Raw genomic sequence first — 17,827 nt, 5'->3', positions numbered from 1 at the left:
TCAAGATGAAATTTTCAATATCAGTCTGCTGTAGACTAGCAAACTGAGCAACATAAGGAAGGAGAGACCACCTACCTACTAATATAGTGCATAAGACATTTTGGCCATAAATTAGCAGAGCTCTCTGTTGGCTTTGCTGCAGAAGCCGGTTAGATCACATTGCCAGAATATGTTGTCTCAACCATTCTCCACACAGAACCCAATTAAGAAACCTTTTTTCCCCCTGCAAAGCACAAAACAAAGTAAAATTATGTCATTTACACAATTTTGCAGATGACTCTGTAAATACTTTGTTAATGTCTTGACTCTAACTCATCTTTGTTATCAAGATGGTTCAGCAAAAATATGGGGAATGTTTTTAACATGTACGTTAGAAATTGGGCTTGTATATCTTTCTTTGTGCCTTCATATGCAAGAATGCCCTGATCTTTGCAAATGCTGAGTGATCAGTAGCTTCCATTAGAGACAGTTTCCTTGTTTGGCTATAAAGGCTGTCTCAAGGCAGGCATTATCATTTTGAGATAATTTTAAGAGATGTTGGATTTTTTTGGTACAAGTAGAAATTTGTATGGTGAGGGAAATTAATTCCAGCCTGGCTGTGCCTGTCAAAGAATGCTTCAGTTCAGTGAAATGGCTGGCGATGAACAACTCCCATTTTGTTCACAGAAGTGCTGAGCCCTTTGGCACCAAAGCAGGTTCCATAAAGTAGTGGTTTTGATCATGGTCAGCCTCCAACTGAGTGAATTGTACTTGTCCATTTACTCCTCTCTGTAAATATGTTAGTAGAACTCAGCAATAAGGGGGGTGAAAAGTATTAGAATAAGGTCTTTTCCTCGATTTTTTTCCTCCAAAGTTTTTTTTCCTTCCTATTTAGAATGGGGAAATAAAATTGTTTAGTAAAGAAAATAGAAATCCAGCTTTGAAGTTTTACATCTTGCTTGGTGTTCTCTCATTGACTGTGAGCAAACCCCATACAACTTCTCCTTAACAATGCCAGTTAAGGGATGTGAGGGGATTAGCTTTCAGCAGCCTGTGCACCTGCCACTCACTGACAATTTTTCCTGCCTGTATTTCTCCTTTTTATTTCCCATTTTGAAGATGGAGATGGATGAATGTCTCACAGATGTGTAAGAGATGGTAGGAATCATCCTGGTTTTGTGCTGTCCATGTCTCTCATCCAGCCTTGCTCTTATTCTGAGAAAAACTGGTGTCCTTGCAGTGAGAACTGCTACCAGTTTGAAGGTAATGGGTTGAGCCCATTAAAAGGAGTAGGGATTTGCACAGGCCTCACATCATAGTCTGCTAAACCCTACCTTAGAGAATTACTCTGATTTTACAGCAGCAGTACATCATTCTTGTACATTCTTCATGGCCTCATGAAGAACTTGGTGCATATTGACCAAAGAAGTGGTCTAATGAAAAGTGCATCTGGAAATTCACTCTTGTTGCAATCCTTCGAGTAAGTGCCAGATAAGCAGGGAGGGAGATAATACGAGAGAGTATTTCTTTAAGCTTAAGCAGTTTCAAAGAACATTTGAGCTAAGAAGGGAACAAAGATGAGGCGAGGTCAGAGAAGGGCTCCGTCCAGCCCCAGGGGCCAGCTGGCGTGTCGGAGGAGCCTGACACAGCCCCGGGAGCAGGCAGTTATGCAATAACTTGCCCAGAGGGAATACTTAGTCCTAAACAGCTGGGTAATCCCCAAAGCAGGAGGTTTTATCTTTCTGGGTTATATTTATTCCAGCTGTTTATATAACACTGAGTAGCTGCAGAAAGGTCATTCTCTCACTCTTGAAAACAAACATTGTAAACAGCAGTGTGAATGTGGTGGCTGTTGCCATGTGTGGTGCTTAGCCTGTGACCAGAAACAAATAGGGACAAGTCACAGGCGGTGTAATGTTGCTTCTGGAAAAAATGCCATCCAGTGACTGTGGGGAGCAGGAAGGAGGAAGAGGAAGTGGTAGCTGGGTGGGGAAGTACCATGATGGGGAAACACCGGTTTGAGAAGGTGGTCTTCTCTGGGAAGACTCTCCTCAGAAAGCAAGGGCTGGCTCTGCTCAGCTACTGAATTTGATATTTGAATCTTTGTGAGTTAGCAAAATATACATATAGGGCTCTTATATGAGCATTCAAAGGCAAACTTGTGTATTCCTGGAATAGTTATTAGTAAATAAAGTGAGTGAAAACAAATGCTCTCTTAGAAGAGAAGCAAGTGCAGTTGCCCTTGGTGCTCCCCTGCCTTGCTCAGGGGCAAGAGGATGCATTGAACTGGAGAGGTGGCGTCTCCAGAGCAGAGCATTTTTCCTCTCAGCCTTTGTCTGAACTTAGCTAGTTTTGTCCAACTGTAATATGGACAAAACTCTTCAGCTCCTCTCCTAGTACCTTGCTGGCAGCACCTCCGAGGCAGAACAGAAATGTGTGCTGGTTGCTTCAGAATTGCTGAGAACAACGAAGCCTCGAGGTCCGGTGTCATGCTAGAAGCCACGTCAGTGGCCACACTTTCAAAGGAAGCTACAGGGGTACTATCTGTAACCAGGCACCCAGCCGAACCTGCACCTCATATGCTCCTTTACAGGTGGTTGATTTGCAGAAGTGTGCTGTGCTGTCACACTTGTATGCTGAAACCCAGCCGCGGTGATGTGGGAGATGAGAGTTTTGCTGAAAATTTCTGGGTGAAGTGACATGATTTCTCACTGTCTGTTTTTGTGCAAGGCACTTCCACTTGAATCCTAAATATGTTTCTGTTCATATATGTTCAGCAGCAGGACCTTTTAAGACCTTTTTTTCCTTTCCAATTGGGGTGGGGATGCAAATACTTTTTCCCTCCTTCACCTATGCTGACTTTGTGCTGCTCTGTCTACTTGCAGAAGAAGTTCCTGATGGGGAACAGGATAATGACAAACTGACCAAGTCTCCACCTCCTCCACCTCCGCGACGCAGTTACCTGCCAGGTTCAGGACTAACCACGACGAGATCAGGAGATGTCATCTATGCAGCCAGAAAAGAAGCTGCTGCTGTCAAGGTTTGATGATTCAGACTCTAGGCAGACTGTTGATGAATGGCTGGCACAGAGAAACATTCCCAGGCTTGGGCTGTGTCTTTAAACCACAAAATAAGTTGAGACAGAGCTACGTCCTGGAGAGCTACTGAAACTGCTTACCAGGAAACACTGCTTTAGGCCAAATGAACAAGTAAGGTTTGATCAGTTCTGTTTACAGGAGTCTTGCTGCTCTTGTCTCCTAGCAATATAGAAGGCAAGTCACAGGCTGCTTTCATTTAGAGTGGTAAGAAGATTAAAAATAAAATAAAGCATGCCTTATACAGATGGGGAAGATCAGCTCAGATTTGAGAGTGTTTTTACAGAAATGTTGCAAATTAGTTTCTCTGGGCTTCCTTTCCTCATCTGTTCTGTTCCCTGAAGGAAGTGGAGGGAAGTCCAAGTTAGGAAGCTTTTTAATATGCAAACATGCTATTGTATCAGCAATTTGGTTGCTTTTGAACTGACGAAGTAACAGTTTCCTTAAAAAGCAAGAGGGACCTTGCAACAGGTAGCGTTGAATTTTCTGTTTTCTTTGCATCAGGAGGGCTCAACCATATTGTCTGTCTGTGCTTTCTTACCCCCTTGTAGGAATGCAGTGAGGATGCTGGGCAAACAGGACAATCCAAAGCCCCTAAAGAGGATCAGGCATTGTCTCGGAGCACAGGGCATGCTGTAGCATCAGCTGCAAAAGATGAAGAGGAAGAGGAAGGAGATAAAATAATGGCAGAATTACAGGTACGCCCTTTGGCTTTCACATGAAGACACCTGTGCCTAATATCACTTTTAGGGTCTCGGAACAATTTATAGCTCAGAACGTGAAGGAAAGTAGGTCTGCCAGTCTCACCTGTCCCAATTCATTGCACTGCGTGGTACACGTTTTGTAAGCACCACCCAAATTTTGTTTTAGAGGTCGAGCTGAGAGAGTGGTCAAGAATGCAGGGGTTACCACTGGAGAATCTTACACATGTAGACGGGACAAGTAAAATATTGGTGTGCACTAGATGCAGTTGTCCCTGGCCTGGCATTTCTCACTTAGTACCAGACTGGCAAGGTGCTGAGAGCCCATCATTTGTGTTAGCATTGGTGGGAACAGAGAATACGGGCTCTGCTCCTGGTGGGTTGTGCTCACCTGTTCTGTGCCATGGTCCAGTGTTTCCCGGAGTGTTTGAACACTGAAACATTTGCTGTTCCCTGTTGTGTAACTCGTACATTACTCTGCCAGTGACGTACGAGTAGTGCTCTCTTACTGGTCCTTCTCTGGGTAGCACACAGGCTGCTTTAGTTCAGTGATGGTGATGCTGCAATAAAAGCCAACTGTTCCAGCTACCATCAGCAAGCTCCAGCTTCCTAGGGGCACCCCCTGTCCTCTTCCATGCCCACATAAGGGAAGGAGATGTGGGTCAGCTTAACTGGCTATAACTTCTGTTACTGGGGTGTTTCAGGGCACTTGTCATGACTTGAGATCATCCTGCTGTCCACCTGCTGGAAAGTGGATTTAGTGCTGCCCAGGGAGTGTTTGCAGCACAGGAAACATGGCTATTAAGCAACAGCTGTTATATATGATGGGTGCACCCTGCTCAACTCTCACCCACAAGCACTTCAAACAGCTGGTTTGCAGGTTTGCCTGCAGTGGTTTACTCTTGTTCCCTGTTTGTGTGTTAATGGCCAGTGAGACAGGAGAGCTGCGAATGGGGAAACTGTCACATTGGCTCTTGTCTCCGGGAAAGCAACCTGGCTGCCTTGCAATGGGTGAAAATGAAATGGAGGTTAAGGTCTGGAAAGGGGGCTGAGGGGAGCTAAGGAGGACAAATAGACATGGTAGCTCAACCATGGGAATGAGTGTTTGAGTGCTAGTTTGGGGGAACAAGCAATGCCCATTTTAAAGAAATACCAAGATATCAAGTACATTTTAGAATGTTGTCAGGGTACCATGTTTTAGAGAGGGCAAACTGCTTGATCCAGGAGCTGCAGACTCACTACTGTGATATCAGTCATAGGCAGAATAATGGAAAATCAGGTATGGGACTCAGTCAGTGAAGAAATGAAGGACAGACATCAACCGTTATGCTAGTAAACACAAGATAATGGAACACAGATCTGTCAAAGCAAACATTACTCTTTGATCAGGTGGCAGGTTTGACTGCTTAAACTGAATTGTATACCTATAAACATTTTCGTAAGTCGTTTGACCAAGCATCATATAACATTCTGATAAAAGTATAAAAAAAAAAAAAAATCATGGCATGATTGGGAGCTGTATGGCTCTGAAAGTGTTGCCTTTGATGCAGGTGTTTATAGGCAGGTCCCACAGAGACCAGCTGCAGGCCCAGTGCCACTCTATTTTCATCAATGGCCTGGAAATACATTTCAAATCCTTACTGTTTAAATCAGCTTAATTAACATCAGTGAGGTGTGAGAGCAGGGAGATGACAGTAGTCATTTAATGGTCATAATACATTCACTGAAATATAAAGTCCACATGAAGAAAAACAAATACAGGCCAGACCACAACTACATGTCTTGGAAAGGAACAGCAGTTGCAGTAGCAAGTTGGCAGGAGGTCCCAGGTCAGTGCCGTTGCCACAAAGCTAGTGTCTGCTTTGGGTGTAGATGTGAGAACAGGGAGTGTTTTTACCTGTGTGTACAGATCAGTGAGATCAGCACTGGGCTGCTGCATGCATGACTAAGTGTCCAGGTGTCCCCTATTTGTTAAGGGGACAATTAAACCTTAACAGCACTGTTAAGGCTGTTAAGAACGTGAAGGTTTGGAAGAGACTTAAGTACAGTGTGGAGGCACCTTTATGGGAAGTACCTGTTCAATCTAGCAGGAAAAGGCATACTGATGTCAGCTGCTATAGCACAAAATATATTTGGACACTGTTGTAGATATTTTGGAGCAAAAGTGATAAATAAACAAATTATTACCAAGGGAAACAGTGGATTCTTCATCACTTAAAGTTTGAAGGACTTGGAGGATGCCTTTGTAGATGGTATGCCTAACTCAGAAACACATCACTGGTCTCACAGATGGGTAAGCTGGAGAAAGTCCATACCCTGTACTATGAGGAGCAAGACTACTTGGTCTAATAGTTCCAGGTCATCTTTGGTACTCTGGTCTATAAACACATAAAAATAGGTTGTAATGGAAACCCAGAAGAAGCTCTATACCTTGATTTTTGCACTGGATTTTTTTTCATTATTGTTACTTTTCTAATTTTGCATAAACATGGAATACATCTGAGAAGTACAATATTTAAAGAACAGGCTTGATTATAATCTGTAATCAGTGTTATTAATTTCATGAGAGTTGCCAGGAATTAAATTATTTCCCTACTACATGGTACTCAAATACAATCTCCTTGTGTGTCATGGTGTGTTTGACTCATGTAAGCACTCCTTCCTCATTCCCCTGGCTGGCAGAGGCATCCTGCCTGTACATCGCACCAATGGTCATGCCACTAGAGGCCTGCAGAAGTCCCACTGATGCACAGTTGGAGTCAGCACTGTGCAGTGATGATTCTGCTCCTCTGAATCTGAGAGCCAGCTGGATAGAGAAAACCAAAGGAAATGGAAAGAGGATAGCAAGACAAAGGACTGAAAAGTCCAGGCTATACCCTGGGGTATACACAGTGGGAGGCCAGAACCTGAAGTGGACTATCACTATCTGGAGCATTAGTGAGGGCTGTGGCAAAGACACATCTCCAAGTTTTAATAACAGTTTGTGTAGGGAGAAGGGGGGTAATGTAGCTCTTGCATGATATGCCATGAGACAGACAAATCTGGGAGCTGAGTGGGCAGCAAGGTGTGAAGCAGAAGTATTAGATGCCTTTTTCTCTCATTTATTGAATGTGTAAGGCCTGCTGCCCCCACCTCTACCTCACATTTCTGCAGGCAACCTATAGAACGCTTCCAGGTGAGAACATCTGGGGAAGAAAATCTGTATTTCTGCTCTGCTTGTCCTATCCAGGGAAACAGCAAACCCCTGCTAATACTCACCAGTAATGGAGGTGAGAAAGCATAAAGGAAGCACAGGAGAAGTGTTTGGGGGGGTAGTAAGTGGAGTAAAGAGAGCTGAACTTTGGATTAATTTATTGTAACACATAAAACTTTAGGTTTAGTTATTAAGTGATGTTTCGTTGAGGCCAAAATATAAAAATATGGGGCTTTTGAAGAGATATCAGATGCTAGGAAGTAGGTACTAGCACAAGCCCAAAGTTTGTAATGGGCCTCCTATTTAAGGTTGGATAGTTTGCAGCACCTTTGTGTCCCTTTGTCTCCCCATCTGTAAAAAGAGAAATCAAGCTTGTCTCCCAGCAGGGGACACTGAGGTGACCATGATGACTTAGGCTGCGGTCTTGGCTGATTGGAGGGCATGCCCTATTTCTCTTAGTCTAAAATCTCTATTTTCATCTCATGAGCTTGTAAATGATATTGTTGAGCTGTAAATATTAAAAACAATTTCTCTCTTTGTAGTTGGTTATCTCCAGGCATTTCTTTATAAAGGCTACTTGGTCTCCTGATAACCTGCAGTATTTATTTCCTAGGCTTTCCAGAAGTGCTCTTTTATGGATGTAAACTCAAACAGTCATGCTGAACAGTCCAGAAATGATACACATGTAAAAGACATAAGGCCTGGGACTTTAATGCATCACAAGGAAAAGAAGGTAAAACAAGTGGCATTTGTAAACATGCCACCTGGTCTTGGCATAACCTTCTTTCCTTCAAAACTAATCTTATATCTCGTGTCCTGTTCTCTCTAACCCCCCGCCCACCACTGCCCAGTGGTTTCCTTCCTTTTATCTCAATATGGCTCAGAAACGCTCATATGGAACGGTACATCAATCTAAATTATGTGTCTCAGCAGTAATTATACAAGGGTTGCATGAAGTTTTAGGAGTCTGTGAAATCAAAATTAGAAGCGGATCCATCAGTTTCCAACAGAGAGATGCTCATACTCCTCAGAGCATCCTTCCAGTACTGCTATGGCAATGGATAGTGAAGCACCTCTCCTAAGCTTTGTACCTGCCTTGAGGAGAAATAGTGGTTCCTCGCAGTTTCAAGAGCCACTTTAGAGAAGTTCTGCTTTATTTTGCTTCATTTGTTGGTCCCAGAAATAGTTATTAGATAGTCAGAAATCCCATTCAGTTATTGGAAGATAGAGTCAAGGTGGATGGGCCGAATTTTCCCTTATTCTGAAAGTTAATGCCCAGGATTCACTCTTTGGCCTTAGAAGAGGTGCCACATGTCTGAGGCCATAGCCAAGTTGGGGGTGACCGTCACAGCTGTGTCTGGACTGGAGTTGCCATTTGAGTTGATTGGTGTTAGTGGGCAGCCAGTGTGCAGGATGAAGAAAATGACAAATAGTTCTGCCTTTTCAGACCTCTTTTTTAAGTTTAAGAATAGTGAATTGAACCCTTCCTGGGTTTAGGCAGTCGTGCAGGCATGACAGCTTGTCAGCCAAATTCCAGTTTGCAATGAAGCAGTGGCATGGCGGGGAAGAAACCACAGCTCCTCAGCCCAGCATTTTGACTTTGTCATGCATTTTGTGTGTGTGTATGCAAATTGGGAATAGCAGTAATACCTTCTGTGATGCAGCATCATGAGTAGCTCCCTAAGGATTTCGTGGAAGATGTTGCACTTTATCTTCATTTAACAGCAACTGAGGCAGGGAGAGAGAAAATGACTTTGCCAGGTCCCCAAGGCAGAGAACGCAGCTGCCCTAACCACAGTGAGCTGCATCTGCATAGGGCACCGCAGCTGTAAAGCACAAGGTGACAGCTAGATGGTGGTGTTTGATACATTATTAGCATCAAAATCCATACGTTCTGCCAGAAAGTATTGCTGTCAGGTCAGGGCATTGCACACAAGGGCTTGGAGCTGCCCAAAACAGCAGTTCTGGTCTAAAGCTGCAAACACCTGGCTGGGTGAGGGTACAAGTTCATGGGTATGAGTAAAAGGGAAAAATTGCTTTGTTGTGGAGTGTATGACAGTGTTATGGAGAAAAAAAAAAGCATGAATGTAGATCTATTCATTCTCAGTAGTGCTGGTGCCAGAATGAGATGATCATATTGCTACATGAAAACCTGGGTCACCACTCAAGACAGTGCACATCCTGTAGCACAAATGTTTCTTTGAAAGGTGCTGCCAAGTTATTGCCATAAACTGCTATTTATTGGAATAACCGAGAGTCCAGGAAACTAAGGTTAATGAGATCTGGTTTTGTCATCTGACAGGTCAGAGTGTTTATTGGCTTTAAATATGGAGCATTATGGCCATGATAAACTCATAGAGGAAATGAATTTTATTGTGGTTTTACTTTTCAGTAGAAAACCAGCAGTTCCTAAAATGAGATAGCTTGTACAATGACACCACAAGATGTTGTACTGATGCTTGGAACAAGAAGTGGAACGTGCTGAAAAAAGATGGGAAGTAAAAAAAAGAAATGGGCACTCAGTAACTGAGTCAGCATATCCATTAAATGGCCTGACCCAGCTCTGGGAGCTGTGACCCGTAATGGGACTGGAAGGCGCCTACCACTTAGCAAGTCTGGGCCTGAGGTGGCCACAAGCCCTGGCATTTTGTTCTGCTACCAGCTCTCAGCCCGAGGTGAGGACAGTGTCAGCCTGCCCACTTTTGCCTCGCTGGCTGTGGCTGGTTTGTGTGAGAGCTCCTCCTTATTTAGAAGTATGAGGGATGTCAAGGTATCTGTGGAGCAGCTGCACAGCCTTGTTACTGCTAATAAGCCTTTGCAGAGATGAACAGTGACTCTGGTCTACCGCTGACTTTCTCACTCCTGCATTTTGATTGCGTGTGAAGTTTTTCTGTGTAACATCCTCAGGCAGTGTATAAGAAAATATCACACGAGATGTAGAAACTCTACTTTGTGAACCTCTGTATGCATGGGGAGTGCACGCACTAGCCAACCCGTGGATTTCTGTGCTGTCACTCCTTCATCTCAGCTGGGAGAACAACTCTCCTGACTGATCTTCTGCACATCTTGATGTTCATATAAGTACTCCGGTCTGTCCTTCTGGTGTGTTAGGCATCAGCTTCTGGTCTCAAGCAATGTCAGCAGTAATGCTTTTGGCTCACTGCCTTCAGGCACTTGAGGCCAGGTTAATTTCCTTCTTGGCAAGTCATCATTTGACTGTAGATTCCTCTCTTGCTCGTTCATAGGCATGGTGTCTCTTCAGGCCATTCCCTCACCCTGACGATTGGTGTTTATCCTAAGCTGTCACTAGCACTTAGCAAACCAAGCCCCAAAGGAAAGCCTGGTGTTACTAAACAGCATCTTCAGGGGGCCTCGTTTGAAAATAAAGCTTAAAGTTCCCTCGACTTTGCATTGCTGGGAATATATTACTTTTGAGCTAGCGGATGACCTCGCTGTGTGCTGTTCAAAGTAGTTTCTATAAATGAATGTAGCTCAGTGTTCCATTCTGCACTTCCACGGGTGCTGCAGGGTGCTACTGGTAGTTTTGAAGGAGTACTTCTAAGCTGCAGCAAGGATTTAGAAATGCTCAGACTGTGATCATATTAACTGTGATGGAACAGTGCTTTTCGGGTGTGAGCAACATTAGAAGCAGCAAAATGTAATAAATTGATCAGCTTTTACCAGTACAAAACTTCCTTTCAAGGCTGGCCAGACTGTTGCATTTGGTGCTCTGGCGAGCTAGCAAGCCAGAGAGCCCTGCTGTCAGCCCTTCCACGTCAGGCCTCCTTTCATGTGACCCAGCAGAACTTAATCAGATACTGTGAATCTTCTCAACTTCAATCTTATACAGACTAGGGATTTTTTAACTGGAAAGTAAGTGGGTCAGGGTAGCACTGCTTTGAAAATAAGGTAACTAGTGTGCTTTGGCATATTCTGGAGGCCTTGATAAGACAAGAGCCCTAGGTAACAACCCCTACTGGCCCCATGCCTAGCACAGAGCAGTAATGTCACGCACTGTTCTGCTAAAATTTGGAATTTTGTCCTGAAGACAGACAGGAATCAGATGACAACTTCAGACATGCCTCTGCAGCAGTAAACCAAGTGGTGAGTTCACAAGGTCTGCGCTTCCCCTAAGAATGGTAAATTATTTGGGGGAAAAAAAAAAAAAAACAACAAAACAGTCCGGTAAAGGTAACAGCCCTGAATAACTAAGTAATCCAACTTTCCCCCTTAGGTGTATGGGGCTACAACAGGATCTCCCACAGATAGTGACCATCCTAAAGAGAAGAGGGAAGGGAAAACTGAAGAAGAATTGGGTTCTGATTCATCCAGCACAGCTGACAGTAAAATTGTCTTTCCAATGAATGACAGTCCTACATTTAGCAAGGGTTTGGTTGTAGACAGTAGAGACTATTCTAAGAAAAACCTCCTAAATATGAGCACAAACCTTTCCGGTGTCAGTTTGCCAGAGGATGACAAACGAAGAGGGGCTCAAGATATTTTAGGATCCCATTTTCCAGCTGTTGACACTGGAAAACAAAAGCCAACCTATGGACTCTCACAAGATGCTTGCCAGGGCCTGCAGCAGGGTGAAGCCTTGCAGAGCACGGGCAAGCATATCCCCATCAGCAGTATTGCCCCTCTCATGAGGCACACGCAGGAGGCTGCGGGGCCTCAACCTTCCTTGCAGGAGCAAGAAGCTTCTGCAGTCAACTACAATCAGGTTGTGCTAAGATCCAAAGCATCCAGAAGCAACAGTATGAGCAACATTGAAGAGACAGACTCTCCAGCTAGCTCTCCAAGTGAGGACAACCCTCTCACAGAAAACATTGCCTTCATGATTACTAAAACAGCTGTTCAGGTCCTCTCGAGTGGAGAAGTTCACGATATAGTCAGCCGGAAAGGTGGAGATGTGCAAACAGTGAACATTGATGCAAGGAAGGACGTGGCGTCAGAGAAAGGTATCCCAGAAAACACAGACAGTGACGAGCCAGTGGTGTGTCTGGACAAAAAACCCGTCATCATAATTTTTGATGAACCAATGGATATTAGGTCAGCTTATAAACGGCTTTCTACAATTTTTGAGGAATGTGATGAGGAGTTGGAGAAAATGATGACAGAGGAAAAGATAGAAGAGGAAGAGGAGGAGGAAGAAAATGAAGCACATGAAATCTCTGAGAGCCAGAAGGAAGAGCCACCAGCAGTTAATGACAGAAAAGCAATCACAGAGTATTCAGCAGCTCACAGTCTCAGTGAGCAGTACATATTTAACCTTCAGTCTTCCTCTGACCCTGTAGAAACCACACCTCCTGCAGAGGATGAAAGCACAAAGACAAATTTTAACAAATACCGTCAGATGTATGGGCTAAGCACAGAAGCAAACTTGGACGCTACCGATCAGAGGCATGATTCGAAGAAGAAATTTAAGTTCAAATTCCCTAAAAAGCAGCTGGCTGCTCTGACGCAGGCAATACGGACAGGAACCAAGACTGGGAAGAAGACCTTGCAGGTTGTGGTCTATGAAGAAGAGGAGGAAGATGGGACCCTGAAGCAGCACAAGGAAGCAAAGAGATTTGAAATCGCCAGGTCTCATCCTGAGGACAGTGACAAAAGTCCTTCTGGGAAGCAAGAGGGACCCGCTGGAGCTGCAGTGTCCCTGTCTAGGACTGACGAAATTCGACAGAGTACATACCGAACGCTAGACAGCCTTGAGCAGACTATAAAGCAGCTGGAAAACACCATCAGTGAAATGAGTCCAAAATCTATCCCTGAAAGCACATACAGCTCTGAGGGAAGCAGTGTCCCCTTCTCTGCCCAGATAGTACCAGACACCCCACCCCGAGAGCTTGTAGTGCTGGATGAGAGCCTTGCTGGTGTAGAGCCCCCTCCGTCAATCCCAGCCACTTCACGTAAGGTACCTTAGACTGAGAAATCAAACCTCCGGCTGCTTTCTAAAATCTGCAATAATCACCATTAAACAAGAGGGTCTTGTGATTTGTTTGCTTCCTTTCAGGTGGCTTGTTTGGGCTCCCCACGAGGTGTCTAACAGCTAATAGACCATTGGGTTGTTGGTTTTTTAATTTAATCTTTGCTGCTGATTGGTGATGGGCAAATGCAGGGGAGCTGGGTCAAATAATCCGCTGTGTGAAATGACAAGCGTCACTGACATGAAATCCAGGCTGATCGGTAGCCGATTCTCCATTTGATTTCCAGAAATTAACACCTGCGGTGTGAAGCTCCTGAACTTTCCCTGCATGTAGTACTGTAGCTTTTTTTTTGGGGCGCATGGTGTGCAGTCTCCTCTTCGAGCACACTGGTACTGATCAAGCCTTCTCCTTGTCTCCCCTCCCTGACCCTCCACTTGTTTCCGCAGGGCTCCAGCACTGCCTCCCAGACAAGCCGGATGCCAGTCCCCATGGCTTCAAAAAGTAGACAAGGAGGCATGGAGAAAGCAGGCAAACAGCACAAGCTGCAGGATCCACGCCAATACAGACAGGTAGTTTTACCCTAAACCCAGTGTTTGGGTGGACAATTCATGTTGTTTGTTTATTTAAAATCTCCAGTAACTGACTGAGATTATACCAAATAATGGATGCCTGTCTTTCGAGTGAGGTCTAACTGGACATCCTGGATCCTGGGGGCATGACAGTATCTACTGATCTTTCCACCATGCTTGTGCATGCATGTCTGCAATAAAACACTTGCTGCTTTTTTTGTTTGGTTTGGTTTGTTGGTTTGGTTTGTTTTTTTTTTTTTTTTTAAACTGTGGTATTCAGCTGTGATTTTAAGATGTCAACTACCTGTTTACTTTCCCTTTGGTAAATGTGGCGGTTCCTTAGGAGAGCTGGGAATGCTTCTGTTCAAAGTGTCTTTACTGGAAGCCTTGGACACTAACCTGTTGGTATAATAGATGGCAGTAGATGCACATTAACTCTCCGGCCAGACATGTCTCTTCACACGTTAATAACCCAGAAGCATGGCCAATGTAGTGACTGGTCTATAACCCATAGATTGCGCCTTCTTACGAAAGCTTTCTTGGCTCTTTGTCTCTCTCTATGCACTCTTCGATGGGCACTTTGGGTTTTCTACCAGGTCCAGTCCACAGCTGCAAGACTTAGCTCAGGCCTTAAACTGTTAATTCTTATTCTCTGTAGGGCTATTTTCCCAGGTCCTGTCGGTTTATCATGTTACTGGCTTTCTGACAAACTGTCTCCTGCCATCTTTATTTGCAGGCTAATGGAAGTGCTAAGAAAGCTGGTGGGGACTATAAGGCTACTTCCCCTACCCTACCTGCTTCTAAGATCCCCGCCTTTTCTCCCACTTCTGGGAAAAGCAGCTCAGCACCTGCTTCTAGCGGTGACAGCTCTAACCCTCTTAATCCACCTACTAAAACCTCCATTCCTTCCTCTAACCTTCTTGCTCCTCAGACAGGTCGCATAACTTACTCTACCTCCCTCATCCCCTCTGTCTCTAACGGCTCCTCCAAGTTCCAGAGCCCCACTTACCCAGGGAAAGGTCACCATCTCTCGTTCTCACTACAGACTCAAAACGGCCGGCCACCCCCTCCTTCCTCCTCTACCTCCCCCCCCACCTCTACCTCTCCCACTTCACTGAACCAAGGTATGAAGAGCATCAGGACAATCCACACACCTAGCTTCACCAGCTACAAGGCACAGAACGGAAATGCCAGCAAGTCCACCCCATCCGCAGCCAAGGAGCCATCCTAAAGGCTGAGCACAGCACGCGTGCAAGTTCACCAAGGCTTTTTGTTCATTTTCAAAGAATCCGCAGCCAATATTTTAACCAGGGAATGTAACCATTTTGCTGTATTGCTGGAGGCTTAATACTAATCACGTGCTAAATACTGAATTACTACACTAGATTAGAGTGAAGCTTTTTTGTAAAACTGTTGCTGTTGTAACTGATAAAAGAGCGTTTTCTTCCTTTAGGCAGCACCTCTTACAAAAAAGTGTGAAGGTGTGTGAGTGAACTTGAGTGCGTGCGCACAGAGGTGTACCGAGCATGGGGAAACGTATGGTCAAAAATTTAGTAAGTTGTTTTGTATAAAGCTATTTTTCATTATGGGGACTAGAAGTGAACAGAGATATACTAAAGTGTGATTATACACATCTGTAAAACTGAAACTAAACTATTTTTCTTTTATTTTGGTGTTATTTAGCTTTGTTACAGATTTCTATTTTTGTCAACAAATGTCATGGTTCCTTTCGAGATCTTTTTGCCAAAACATTTTGATACTATTGTAATGTACATTTGAAAGTAGTATGCTGAACAGTAAACCTCTACACAAGAAACAGAACAAGACTGGTCTTAGTGTGTATGAGGCAACTCAATCTATTGCACTGCCATTCAGATTATATTTAAAAATTTGCAAAGCCAAGGAAAAAAAAAAAAGCTCTTTTCACATATAGGTAGTTGCTGACTCCTGTTTTTCTTAGCTAAATCCACCCTTTTCCTTCAGTTTTATTTTACTGAGACCTGGTAACCCATTAATGTATTGCATTGTGGATTTTAAAATGTACACTTCTGTACTGTTCTGTATACTGGCAAACTTTTGTACATATCTATAAATATATATAAATAAATACTGTATGTGGCTGGGCACATAGACTAGTTCTACCACACCAAAGTTAATTTTTATGCATGCTTAAAAATATACATGGGGAAGGGTTGAAAAAAGATGGACATCAGTTAAATAGGAAAAAAACCCAAGAAGCTTGCATAGCTCATGGTTTTGTAAATAAATTTATTTGTATAACACCATAATGTAATATACAGAACTATGATAAGCAAAGATCTTTACAAAAATAAAGGGCTGCATGCTTATATATTTGTACTTTGTCACTAATAACTCTTACAATGGTCTCAGTTAGCTGTTAAGCTGTTTGCCTGAGAGCATTAAACCATCAGGAGAAAAATTGACTTTATTTTCGCCAGATTAAAGCCATACGTAAGCAGTAATTTGAAAATGGGGTCTGTCAAATTTACCTGGACAAAAGCTAAGTGCTGGAACTCCAGGTCAGCAAAAAAAAAAAACCCCAAAAACAAACCCACCCAACCTTTGGCTGACTGAGTGAGGAATCATCTTTTCCACCTTCAAGTAATTTTTTTATTCCTCCTTGTGAAACAGGAAGATTCTGAAAAGTGTCATTTCAAGGCTGGGCCCTCAGATGGTGCATCCCTTGCATTTGGAATAATTAAAGAGCATAAACGTTAGCGCTTACCTCGCAAGCCCGACACGCAGTCTAGTTCCAGCGGCGCTGAGGCTGAGTGCCATCCCCTCCGCTGGCAGGGCAGCAAAGGCCTCAGGCACGTGCAGAACAAGGAGCTTCAGTGTCAGGCTGAGAGCCGAGCCCGGGACAGGCTGGGCGGCTCCAACGCCAAGGCGAAGCCTAAGGTGCAATTCAGTGCACTCACACTGAGCCACCGGAGTGAAGCCAGCTCCCTTCTGGCTGGTACAGAAGAGCAGTGGGCCCAAAGCCTGTTCTGGAGGCAGCTGAGTCAGGTGGGAACCACCTCTCAAAAAAGCTTCTGTCACACTGCACGCTGTGGACCATGTGCTTGCCAAGGGTGCCTTCTACCTTGTCAAGTGTTGAGTACGTTACACTCCCTTGCTCTGAAGGGAACAAACCTGATTTAATGCCTTGTCTTGTTACCAGGTGGGGCTCATGCATGTCCCCACACAGCAGATAGCAAATACAAAGAGCACCAGGAGGCTGGGTGCCATGCTTCCCCTTTATGGCACACAGCAAAAATACAAGTTCAAGCAAAATGATGGACACAGTAGCCTTTGTTCTTAAGCTGTTGGTCTGATATCCCCCAGGGAGCCAATACTTAATGAAAAATAGTAACTTGCTAATACCTGATTCTGCAAGAGAGCAGTCCCCCACGAGCCATGGTGCAGACAGGCAGGGGTCCCAACAGCAGCCCTTGGCCCTGGCCCTCCTCTGCCCTGCAGCGCTGCGGCACGCACTCGTGGGCAGCAGCTCTGGCACTGCTCCAGCAGCACCTTCTCACAATCTGTTTGAACTTAGATGCTGATGGTAGTTGCATAAATCAGCAAGGGTCGCTGCACAATCACTGGGCGTGCAGCAGGCCAGTAAGGCAGTGCTGTACTCGACAGGTAATTAGTGCTTGTGGTGGTGAATGTGGAAATCGCCATCAGGGAGTGACCACAACACCCACTCGTGGCTTCAGCTACACTGCTATGTGCACGTCTTCTAGCACCCACCAGTTTGTGCACCTCCATGTCTCACCCTCAGTGAGTGGGGTGTAGCAGCCACCAGGAAACCAACCACAGTCTCAGACAGCACATAACTTGCTGCACAGGCACCGCTGCTGCTTGTGTTTATTCCCTCTCCATCCTACTCGCACAGCTGTGTTGTTGGGTTTTCACAAATGCAGGCAGGGGAAGGCTGTGCACAGGCCGCAGCTCAGTACCAGCAATGCTCTTGAATGCTGGGCACAGAATTTAGAGGACTCAGCAAGACTGTAAATAAATCGCTTGAGCACAGAAGGAAACACAGCACAGGCTGGTGATTAAAAAGCAAAGTTTCTCACTGGAAACCAGTTTTGAAGAGGCAGTTTTGGTAGAGGTGACCACAGCCAGTTAGGGGCGAGAGCCACTGGGCAGCTACCGCTGCAACAGGGGTCTTGGGGCTAACAGAGCAGCCCTCAGCCCCCAGCCGGCGAGGCACTGCGCTTCCCGCAGCTCACTGATGTTCAAAAAGGGAACGTGCAAAAAAGCAGCCCGTCCTCCTTTGCTGTTGCCAGGGTACTCTGGCACACCCAATTCCAGATCAACCTCTCACCAGCTCTTGGGCAGTTTAAAGACAACAGAG

The 17,827-nt window shown here is 44.7% G+C and overlaps 1 protein-coding gene across 16 annotated transcripts in view; it reads left to right on the top strand.

Annotated features, from left to right (window-relative positions):
* The window catches only part of KIAA1217 (KIAA1217 ortholog), a 371,380-nt gene extending 355,566 nt beyond the window's left edge, over positions 1-15,814 (top strand). For 10 of the 16 annotated variants that reach the window (XM_075082645.1, XM_075082647.1, XM_075082658.1 and 7 more), the window contains 6 exons: positions 2,865-3,019; positions 3,626-3,772; positions 7,582-7,701; positions 11,203-12,882; positions 13,342-13,464; positions 14,201-15,814. In XM_075082645.1, coding sequence (XP_074938746.1) covers positions 2,865-3,019; positions 3,626-3,772; positions 7,582-7,701; positions 11,203-12,882; positions 13,342-13,464; positions 14,201-14,695 — 2,720 coding nt within the window. In that variant the 3' untranslated portion in view covers positions 14,696-15,814. Of the gene's footprint in view, positions 1-2,864; positions 3,020-3,625; positions 3,773-7,581; positions 7,702-11,202; positions 12,883-13,341 lie in introns of all 16 variants that reach the window. The other 6 variants (XM_075082656.1, XM_075082657.1, XR_012658855.1 and 3 more) reach the window with 5 other exon arrangements.
* The last annotated feature ends 2,013 nt before the right edge of the window (positions 15,815-17,827 follow it).

Source organism: Phalacrocorax aristotelis, chromosome 2 (genome assembly GCF_949628215.1).
Source record: "Phalacrocorax aristotelis chromosome 2, bGulAri2.1, whole genome shotgun sequence".
NCBI lineage: Eukaryota > Metazoa > Chordata > Aves > Suliformes > Phalacrocoracidae > Phalacrocorax > Phalacrocorax aristotelis.
This window is presented reverse-complemented; position numbering and strand designations above follow the sequence as displayed.